Here is an 11,739-nt window from a genome sequence, read left to right on the forward strand (position 1 = left end):
GTGATTTAATTCTATTTACTTAAAATATGTTTTTAAATGTTAACAAATTCAGATAAATTAAAATCATGCAACTTTTTCATCATAATGCAATAAAAGTTAAAAAAGAGAGAATAAATAAAAATAGAAAAACAAAACAAAACAAACAAAAAAAGGAATAGCAGCATTAGGAATTATTATATATTACATTATAATATATATTAAATATATATTTTATTATTGCTATTTGTGCAAACAAAACAAAACAAAACTGCTGGAGTCCATAGAGTGGTCACATAGCACGACATAGCTTTCAGAGCGGGAGATATAGCTCAGTGGTAAGGTGAGTGTGAGGCCCTGGGAGCAGTGCCGTGTGTGTGTGTGAGTGTGTGCGTGTGTGTGCACGTGCGTGCATGTGTGTGCGTATGCATGCACGCGCACGTGTGTGTGTGCGTGTGTGTGCATGTGTGCGTGTGTGTTTGCTTGTTTCTCTCTCTGTTTCTATGTGTCTGTTTCTGTGTGCGTGTGTGTGTGCGTGTCTATCTGTGTGTGTGTGTATGTGTTTCTCTCTGAATTGTGTGTCTGTGTGTGTGTCTATGTGTGTTTCTGTGTCTGTGTGTTTCTGTGTATGTGTATGTATGTGTGTATATATATGTGTGTGTATGTATGTGTGTGTGTCTGTGTGTGTGTATGTGTTTCTCTCTGTATTGTGTGTCTGTGTGTGTGTGTCTATGTGTGTTTCTGTGTCTGTGTGTTTCTGTGTGTGTATGTGTTTCTGTGTATGTGTATGTATGGGTGTATATGTATGTGTGTATATGTATGTGTGTGTATGTATGTGTGTCTCCATGTTTATGTGTTTCTCTGTGTATGTGTGTGTGTGTCTGTATATGTATAGAGACAAAGATACACCCTTCATTCCAAAGCGTCTAAGAAAGAGCTTATTCCGAGCCAAGAGTGAGTCCATGGCCTGAGAACACAGGCTCAGGTTGCCCTGACTGTCGGAGGCCTCCATGGAAATGGCTACATGAAATCATACAGCCATAGAATGGAAGGTCACAGATCAAGGTGTTGCTGCTGGGTGAGGATGGCAGTTAGGCGCTCGGTGTCCTCTGCTGCCTGGTGATGTTCCCAGCTTCTGGCCTGCTGAAAACTCGTGCTCTCCCAAGAACTTAATGCATCCCAGGATCCGTTCTGCCATCACAGTTGATACCCTATTGTGTTCATGGTCCCACTGAGTCCCGGGAAGAGCCCTGCTCTCCAGCGCTCATGTCCCTTTTGGTTCTGTGTCACTCTTACCATGCACCTGTGCTGTGCAGCAGGGGACTGTCTGGAGAGAGGAGTCACGTGCTTTGGTCTCTCATTCAGGTACTTCGTGCTGGATTTTGAGGCTGGCCTCCTGCAATACTTTGTGAATGAGCAGAGCAAGCACCAGAAGCCCCGAGGAGTGCTGTCATTGTCTGGAGCCATCGTGTCCCTGAGTGACGAAGCTCCCCACATGCTGGTGGTGTACTCTGCCAATGGAGAGATGTACAAGCTGAGAGGTACGTTCTTGTTCTGGGATGTCGTGAGGGCCTGGTGACAGCTTTCAGTGTTGTGCTGGTGGACAGCTCCTCTGTTTTTGTGGGGAAATACCTTTAGAGCTGGAGAGATGGCTCACTGGATACAGGCTCCCGCTGCCAAGCTGACAGCCTGAGCTTGATTCCTTGGTCCCATGTGATGGAAGGAGAGAACCAAACCCCTGTAAATTGTCCTTTCGTGGGCAAGCGCGCGCGTGCTCGCGCGCGCACACACACACACACACACACACACACACACACACACACACACACACACACGATTGAAAAACAAACCACTCTGGAATCTGAAAACCAAACCAAACCATACCTTTTTGATCCCAGCACTAGGGACACAGAGGCAGGAAGTCTCTTTGAGTTGAAGGTCAGTTTGGAGTACATGAGTTTCAGGCTATCCAGGACTCCATAGTGAGATCCTGTCTCAGAAACAAATAAAAAATAGCTTTAATAACTGGAGGGACTCAATGATGATGCCGTTGCCCTCCCCTGGGTGGGGAATTAGAAGAAACATTGGGAATTACTTGTCAGGGAAGAGGGAGGTGTTGAAGTAGGCTCAGCACTGAAGATTTCCAGTATTCATTCAAGGCTGACACTCTCTCTCTCTCTCTCTCTCTCTCTCTCTCTCTCTTTCTCTCTCTCTCTCTCTCTCTCTCCCCCTCCCTCCTTTTTCTCCCTCCCTCTCTCTGTGAGTGCATGTCTTTGTATGTGTCTGTGTGTACACACACTTCTCTCTGTGTGCATGTATGTGTGTGTGTCTCTGTGCATGCATGTCTCTCTGTGCATGTGTCTCTCTGTGCACACATGTCTCTCTGTGCATCTTTCTTTCTCTGTGTGTATATGTAAATGCACAGCTCTCTGTGTGTTTGTGTGTGTATATGTTTGCATGCCTCTCTCTGTGCATGCATGCCTCTCTGTGCCCCCCCCCTCTCTCCTCTCTCTGCCTCTCCTTGTGTGTGCCTCCCCAATCACTCTTTCTTAATCTTCACTCCATTGCCTTTTTGGGAGCTGTGCTCTATGAGCAGAGCAAACTTTTAAATGCCCTAGCACCTTTCCCCCAAGTTTCTCTAGAGACCCTCTCTTTGCAAAGGTTCTCTGTGTTCTGTCAGTCCATCACTGTTGTGGCTCCGGCCGGGAGCCTGCTCTGTTGGTTTCTAGTTCCTGACATTGTGGTGCGCCCTGAAGACTGCCCTGTGAGGGACAACCGCGGAGCGAAGCCATTGTACATTCTCAAGGCAGCTCCATTCCTCGGAAATGCTGGCCCTGATCACTGCAGGATGATTTAATTATCATTTTTCCAGGATTCGGTCTTGGCTGCATTCTGCTATGGTTCTGATAAAATAATAAAATAAGCAGAAAGTGTGTATGGAGGGGTGTGCATGCGCACTCGTGCGTATGTGTGTGCATGCATGTATGTGTGCACTCGTGTGTACACCCCTACTCCACACATGCATACACTGCTGCAGTCGTTGCTTTTACCTGTGATAAAATACTTGACAAAATTGCTTAAGGAGAGAAGGTGTCGTTTTGGCTCAGAGTGTAAGGGACACAGTCCAACTTGGTGGGGATGACAAGGCGGCCGGAGCAGGCAGCTGTTGGTCCCATGGCGTCCACAGTCAGGAAACAGAGAGGCGTATATTCGTTCTTAGTGCTCTCCCTTTTATTTTGTAGGAGTCTGAGCCTATGGGACAGTGTGCTCACCTTAGGTTGGGTCTTCCTCTCTCAGTTTGACCTCCCTGTAAATACCCTCATGCACATGCTTAGAAGTTATGTTTCCATGGTGATTCTAAACCTAGTTAACTTGACAAAGGTTAAGGGACATATTCATCTTCCCACATGCCCCCCTCCCACACCTTGATTAATTTTTTTTTTTTAAGGCCCAAGCAAAGCTGGGCTGTGTTAGTGACTGATAATTTTGCATTCTTACATAACCTTTTTGTTTGTTTGTTTGTTTGTTTTTCGAGACAGGGTTTCTCTGTGTTAGTCCTGGCTATTCTGGAACTCACTCTATAGACCAGGCTGGCCTCGAACTCAGAGATCCACCTGCCTCTGCCTCCCAAGTACTGGGATTAAAGGCGTGCGCCACTGCCGCCTGGCTTATACCCTTTTTTTAAAAGCATTTTTTTTTTTAAAGATTTGTTTATTTATATGAGTACACTGTAGCTGTTTTTAGTCACACCAAAAGAGGGCGTCAGATCTCATTACAGATGGTTGTGAGCCACCCTGTGGTTGCTGGGAATTGAACTCGGGACCTCTGGAAGAGCAGTCAGTGCTCTTACCCGCTGAGCCATCTCTTCAGCCCCATCTAACCTTTTTTAATTTTTCTAAGTGAGAGTAAAGTACCAAAGATGACAACTCCTCTTGCCCTGGTCTGCGTGGTGGCCGCTGTGAAGCCGTGCTGAGGGCCTCGATTCAATTCTCACTGGTTTTACTGCCGAGCTTTGCCACCCCAGAGATGGGACAAGTTAATCTCTCTGTATTATCTAGACATGAACCCTATCTCAGAAGCAGTAAAGCAGCCCCAAGCCTCCGAGGTGGAAGCGGCCGTAGTTGGAGGTTTTGTTTTAGGTTTTCCTCTTCAGGTTTCCTGTAGTGTGCCTTCCTGCTGCCTGGATTTATGTGGTCTTCGGTGCTGCTTTGCCATTTATTGCTTAATAAATTGTTGGTGCAGAAACTGTAGAAGGGAACACTTAACAGTTCCTCCCTCCACGTGTGCAGTTGATAGAGACACAAAACCACATAGAAGCGAATGCCAACTCAGTTTATAGTTGAGCCATTCCAATTGGTTGATGAGTTATTAATATTCTGTAGATTATTGAGCTCCAGTTTTTTTTTAAAGATTTATTTATTTCATGTATGTGGGTACATAGTCACTGTCCTCAGACACACCAGAAGAGGGCATTGGATCCCATTACAGATGGTTGTGAGTCACCACGTGGTTGCTGGGAATTGAACTCAGGACCTCTGGAAGAGCAGTCGGTGTTCTTAACTCCTGAACCATCTCTCCAGCCTGAGCTCCAGTTTTTTTAAAAAAGATTTTTTTTTTAATTTTCATTTTTAATTGTGTGTATCTGTATGTGGGTTTGAGCATGTGGGTGCAGTACCTGTAGAGGCCAGAAGATGGTGCTGGATCCACTGGAGCTGGAGTTACAAGCAATTAAGAACTGCCTGATGGAGGTGCTAGGAACCAGGAGCCAAACTAGGGTCCTGTGTAAGAGTGTTATGTGCTCTTAGCTGCTGAGTCATCTCTCTAGCCCCTTCCAGTTTTTTGGTTTTTTTTTTTTCCCCCCATTTTAAAGAGAAATTTAATAGGGAATTTGAAATTATTGTTAAATTTAACATGACATAGTCATAAGTTTAGCTGAACTTTATCAACTTCAGAAATGTCAGGATAGTTTTCCGCATGTTATGGCCGCTCTGTGTCCTGAGCCACCAGGTACTCATGGTCTATTCTCTCATTTCCCTGAACATGGTGGTGATGGCTTGGTCTGGCATTTGCTTGCATGTGTGTCTGTACATCACATGTGTGCCTGGGACAGGAGGGGGTTGGAAGATCATGTTGGATCCCTTGGCACAGACAGTTGTGAGGCACTGGTTATACAGTTAAATACATAGATACAGTGGATACGTGCTGGGAACCCACCCTGGGTCCTCAGCGAGAGCAGCCAATGCTCTTAAGCACTGAGTACTCTCTTCAGCCCTAACTCTGCACTGCTTTACTCGAGAGTTCAAGCTAGAGCTGAGTTTTGGCAAGCGACACTTGGACTCACCTTGTAAACAAGTCTAATTTTCCATGGGAATAAACATTTTTACAGAGTTACCATTTGTACCATTAGTTTTCTATCAGTACTGTGTTGTTAATTGCCATTGAAGATTTAAATGTGTATTGGATGTATATGTTCATGATATTTAAGAATAATTATGTGAGCCAGGCAGTGGGGCAGTGGTGGCACACTTCTTTAATCCCAGCACTTGGGAAGCAGAGGCAGGCAGATTTCTGAGTTTGAGGCCAGCCTGGTCTACAGAGTGAGTTCCAGAACAGCCAGGGCTTGAAAAAACAAAAAAAAACAAAACAAAAAAAAGAAACAAAACAACAACAAAAAATTACGTGTATTATTTGAGAAGTGGGTATATATGGGAGAATGATTATCTTTTATATATGGGAGAATGTGATTATCTTTTTTTTTTTTTTTGGCTTTTTTTTTTTTTTTTTTTTTTTTTTTTTTTTTTTTTTTTGGTTTTTTTGGTTTTTTCGAGACAGGGTTTTTCTGTGTAGTCCTGGCTGTCCTGAAACTCACTCTGTAAACCAGGCTAGCCTCGAACTCAGAAATCCGCCTGCCTCTGCTTCCCAAGTGCTGGGATTAAAGGCGTGGGCCACCACCGCCCGGCAGAATGTGATTATTTTATGCCTTAATCTCTCTCTCCCTTTAAAGTCCTGTGTGTGTGTGTGTGTGTGTGTGTGTGTGTGTGTATGTGTGTGTGTGTGTGTATATGTGTGTAGAGACCAGAGGTCAACTTTGGTGTCTTCCTCAATCATTCGCCACCCTACTTTTTGCGTTAGAGTCTTTCTTTGAACCTGGAGTTCACCAATTCAATCAGGCTATCTGTCTGGCAAGCCCCAGGCATCCTCCTGTCTCTGCCTCCCAGCACTGGGACTATAGGAATGTGCCACAGTGCCTGGCTTTTTACATGGGTGCACAGGAGCTGAACCCAGGCCCTCATGCTTGTACAAGTGCCTTACGCACTGTACCATCCTGCCTAGCAATACTCCCTCCCAACCAATTTTAAAAGGATACAGTCTCACTCTACACTCCAGCCACACTGGAGGAATATACTCCAATGGAATGGAGTTCTATACTCCATTCCTTGAGCCTTGTTGGCCTCTGACTGCAGATCCTTTGCCTCGGCCTCCTGAGGGCTAGGATCGCAGGCACGGGCTGCCATGCCCAGCCGGACTTCTTACCACTGCACTAACACCGCATCCATAGCCTTAATGACTCCAGGGGAAGTCTGAAGGGCTCCGAGGCAGCATTTGGTATCTTCCTCTGTAGTCCTTACACAAATCTCTGAGAGAGCTTCTGTTAAACAAAGGGTGCTGGAAGACTGTACCTGGAACCGCTCATTAGCCACAGGAGATAGAGACACACTTAAAAACAGTATGTGTGCTATCCCTGCTCCCTTAGTAAGTGACAAAGGAACTTTTCCAGAGGAGTTTTTTTTTAAGAGAAGGCCTAATCATTAGTTACTGTAACTGGCATTTTGGAAGACACTTTTAGGGTGTGTTGTCTGAGTGTCCTTTGTGGTTTTTTTTTTTTGTTCTGTCGGGCTGTTGGAGAATGTCTGTCACGTTTGTGTTTACTCTTCTTCCCTCTCCCCTCTCTCCTCTCCCTCTCCATCTCCATCCCCCATAGGTGGGTGTCTAGCTCGGTTGCTGTGCTTTCGAACAATCCACAAATCTTCCTTTGTCCCTCTTCTCTATTTTAGCTGCTGACTCGAAGGAGAAGCAGTTGTGGGTGACTCAGCTTCGAGCGTGCGCCAAATACCACATGGAGACAAGTTCCAAGGTAGGTAAGCGGAGGAGGAGGGAGGCTCCTGAGTCACCTGGTGACTGTTTGGAGCCCAGTCACCTGTTTATCTCAGGGATGCAGGGTGACAAGATAATTGTGTGTTCGTGTTATGTCCGTGCACATGTGTGTGCAGGCATGCATATGTGCACTCCGAAGCCAGAGCTCGGTGTTGAGTGTCTTATTTTTTGAGGAGGCAGGGTCCCTCACTGAACTCAGTCTCCTCATCTGGCCAATGAGCCCCAGGGACCTTCCTGCCTCCATTCCCCTAGTTCCTGGGGTTACAGGCCAGTGTCCGTGTGCTGGAATTTTATGTGGATGCTGGGGATCCGAATTCAGATCCCCACACCTGTGCAGCAAGCCCTCTACCCACAGAGCCAACTCCCCATCCCCCCAACTTACTTTGAAGGTTACCCATTGTCATAGAATGTGTCTTTGTCTTGCTGCAGTTCAAAGCCATGTCAAAGAAACAGCTTGTCCGACAATGGGGGGGGGGCTTGGGTCTGTGTGGGCTTTAGGTAGGAACTCCTGTCAGTGCAGACTGCTGCAAACAGGCCCACAGAGAAGCTCGAGAGGGAGACCTCACTGTGGAGACAGAGCACCCTGAGGCACAGCTCAGGGAGACTGTTCGTGGTGGTGGGGCCTAGGCCTGACACTGATTTTGTATTTACAGGAAGTTCCTGAGCATGTAAAATGTTCTCAGGAAATTTGGCACAGGTGACTTATTTTGGTCTCAGAATCTTGGGAGAGCTTGTGTTTGATGTGAGAGGGGAGACGGGGTGGGCATTTTCTTGATTTACTTTGGAGCCGAGATAAAACGCAGGCTTCCCTGCCAGATGCCTTCGTGCAGAGCAATACATGTTGGTTAAACTGAACACTTGAACAGGGGTTTATCACCGGTTCAGACTTAGTTATGGCATCTGATTGCTGCGTCTGTCTGCGTTCCATGTATCTGATAGAAGGGGCTGGCCGCACTTCAAACTTGTATTCTTCTGTTGTAGTGCCGGGGATCAAACCCAAGGCCTTGTACACACTAGACAAGTGCTTGAGCCCTGAGCTGTACCTCTCTTGTCCCAGGCTTCATCAAGCTTCCGGCCCTTCCGTATGCTATAACCTGCTTGCCTCTTACTCATGGTGTCAAGAAGTGCTTTAGTAGTTCAGGTCTCTCTGTCTCCCGACCCATTTCTTCTTCTGAGATAGGGACTAGGATTCTCACTGTAGCCCAGGCTAGCCTTGAGCTCATGGCAGATCTTTGGCCTCAGGCTCCTGGATGGTAGCTTGTAGGCGAGAGCTGCCAGAGTTGGCTTGATACCCGACTCTACCTCTAAGCACAGTTGAAAATGATTTCTTCTTGAGTTTATATTACTTTTGGAAAGAAATGCCTTGCTTGCTCTGAACAATCACCCTCACTTGTCACCCTGGCCTGAGCTGGTGCTGGATGAGCCGTGGGCAGGTTCCTTCTTCAGAAGTCATTTTCCCCCCAGACAGTTTTCCTGGAACCAGAGAGGGAGTTTCTGGCCACTTCCTCAATATTTTATAAATGCCTGGAAAGGACAGTTTGTTTCCCCCTGTATGTACCTCCTTCTCTTCCTCCCTTCTTTTTCTCCTTTTTGTTGAGAGTCTCACTTACTATTAAACCAAGGATGACCTTGGACTTCTGAGATTGTCTCCACTGTGTAGCCCAGGCTAGCCTTGGACTCAATGGCAGATCTCTTGAGTTCTGGGATTGCAGGGGTCTGTCTGCCTCCGTGGTGCTGGGGACTGAGCTCAGGGCCTTGTGCATGCTGGGTGAGCCCTTTATTGACTGAGCCACACCCTGGTCCACTGCTTTATGTGAATGGAATCACTTGCTTTTCAGGACCCTTATGAATCCATTTTGAGATCGCTCCGTATCTGACACACGGGTCGACTTTAATCATTTTTTGGGTGCCAAGTGGGCCTCAGAAAATGGCTTTCACTGCTTTATTAAGTTGTATGAATTTTTTCTTACCTTCCTTCCCTTTTCTTAGCTTTTTGGAGAAAGTCTCAGATAGACCAGGCTGGACTTAAATCCCTGATTACAGAAGTTATAAGCATGTGCTACCATGGTCGGCTGCCCTCTGAATGTTCACATTACTAAATGGCCTTCTAAAAAAGGTTACTGTATGAGTTAGAGAGAGGACTGGGTGGCTCTGAGCGCATGAGGACCCGAGTTCAGACCCCATGCCAATTAGAAGAAAAGCCGAGCACGCGCCCGAGTAGAAGAAAGGCAATGCATGTTCCTGTTACCCCCTCGCCGGGGAGGTCAGAGGCAGCAGAAACTCTGGGGCTCAGATATCTAAGCCAGCCCATCTTTAGGTTGACCGAGAGACCCTGACTCAAGGGAATGAGGCCTAGAGCGACCGAGCAGGACTCCAGGGCCCTCCTGTGGCCTCTGCTCATAGGGGCCCGCTAACACATACACATATACCAGGGGGCCACTAACACATACACATACACCAGGGGCCCGCTAACACATACACATACACCAGGGGGCCCGCTAACACATACACCAGGGGGCCCCCGCTAACACATACACATACACCAGGGGGCCCGCTAACACATACACATACACCAGGGGGCGCTAACACATACACATACACTAGGGGCCCGCTAACACATACACATACACCAGGGAGCCCGCTAACACATACACATACACCAGGGAGCCCGCTAACACATACACATACACCAGGGGGCCGCTAACACATACACATACACCAGGGGGCCCGCTAACACATACACATACACCAGGGGGCCGCTAACACATACATATATAACAGGGGGCCCGCTAACACATACACATACACCAGGAGGCCCGCTAACACATACACCAGGGGGCCCACTAACACATACACATACACCAGGGGCCCGCTAACACATACACATACACCAGGGGCCGCTAACACCAGGGGTCCCGCTAACACATACACATACACCAGGGAGTGCTAACACATATACCAGGGGGCCCGCTAACACATACACATACACCAGGGGCCTCTAACACATACACATACACCAGGGGGCCCGCTAACACATACACATACACCAGGGGGCGCTAACACATACACATACACCAGGGGGCGCTAACACATACACATACACCAGGGGCCGCTAACACCAGGGGGCCCGCTAACACATACACATACACCAGGGAGTGCTAACATATACCAGGGGGCCCGCTAACACATACACATACACCAGGGGCCTCTAACACATACACATACACCAGGGGGCCCGCTAACACATACACATACACCAGGGGCCCGCTAACATATACACATACACCAGGGGGCCCGCTAACACATACACATACACCAGGGGGCGCTAACACATACACCAGGGGCCTCTAACACATACACATACACCAGGGTCTTGTGCTTACATCATGATACAAAGTTGCTCTAACACACACTCCTACTTAATATGCAACAGTTTGCTTTCCCTACTCGAGAACTGTAACAGTGTCAAACATTTAGTGTTGGATACCACGGGTCAGAATGGGCACATGGTCATTTCACCAGTGATGCCTAAGGCCCCGTACGCCTTCAGACATGCCTAGAACACATGTCACTTTGAACTGAGGTCCTTGTCCTTGCTCAGTCTTCTGCCACAGAGCCACACCCCGTTTTGTATGTAAGCTGTTACTTCAGAATATTCTCTGTCAAGTGCATTTTCTTTCTTGATTTGCAATTGCTCTTTGTTTATTAAGAATATTTTAATACTGAGCCGGGCAGTGGTGGTGCATGCCTTTAATCCCAGCACTTGGGAGGCAAAGGCAGGCAGATTTCTGAGTTTGAGGACAGCCTGGTCTACAGAGTGACTTCCAGGACAGCCAAGGCGACACAGAGAAACCCTGTCTCGAAAAAAACAAAAAAAAACAAAAAGAAAAAAATCTTGCCGGGAGGTGGTGGCGCACGCCTTTAGTCCCAGCACTTGGGAGGCAGAGACAGGCAGATTTCTGAGTTTGAGGCTAGCCTGGTCTACAGAGTGAGTTCCAGGATAGCCAAGGCTACACAGAGAAACCCTGTCTCAAAAAAAAAAAAAAGAATATTTTAACTGTTATTTCTACTGTTAGGTATTTTCTCTTTCTAGGATATTTACATATTAAATTTTTATTTTTTGAGTAAATTCTCACTATGTAACCCAGGCTGACCTTGAACTCAGTCCTGTCCAGCCTTCTGAGTTCTGGGGTTATAGGAACACTTCTCGCTGGGTGCCGTGATTACAGGCAGGCCTCTTCATACCCAGCTGCCTTTTGAGCTTGAGCAAGGTTTTGCTAAGTGGAACATTTAAATTTTTTATGGTCATGTTTATAAAAATTTCCATATTTGGGTCTAGGTTTTGCATTGTGTTTACTTAGGGTTTCTCTTCTGCCAAAATTCTGAAAGCGTTTGTGTTTCTTCTAGTGAGTTTATAGTTTATGGCTGTGTTTAAATTACCAGTTTATCTGTATGTTGTTTTGGGAACAGGAAGTTGGGTGGAGAATAAACCTTGAATATTTGCATACTTAACTCATCACTGGAATGAAGGGAGGATTCAGACTGTGGAGGAAAATTTGGTTTCTGGGTATATTCTCTGGTTCCTTTCATGAATAAGGTTAAGCCATT

The 11,739-nt window shown here is 46.7% G+C and overlaps 1 protein-coding gene across 3 annotated transcripts in view; it reads left to right on the plus strand.

Annotated features, from left to right (window-relative positions):
- Osbpl10 (oxysterol binding protein like 10) overlaps positions 1-11,739 on the plus strand; it is a 260,513-nt gene that overhangs the window by 85,217 nt on the left and 163,557 nt on the right. For all 3 annotated transcript variants that reach the window (XM_031343150.1, XM_031343151.1, XM_031343152.1), the window contains exons 2-3: positions 1,342-1,517; positions 7,032-7,111. In XM_031343150.1, the coding sequence (XP_031199010.1) occupies positions 1,342-1,517; positions 7,032-7,111 (256 nt within the window). The remainder of the gene's footprint in view (positions 1-1,341; positions 1,518-7,031; positions 7,112-11,739) is intronic.

Source organism: Mastomys coucha, unplaced genomic scaffold (assembly GCF_008632895.1).
Source record: "Mastomys coucha isolate ucsf_1 unplaced genomic scaffold, UCSF_Mcou_1 pScaffold23, whole genome shotgun sequence".
Classification (NCBI taxonomy): domain Eukaryota; kingdom Metazoa; phylum Chordata; class Mammalia; order Rodentia; family Muridae; genus Mastomys; species Mastomys coucha.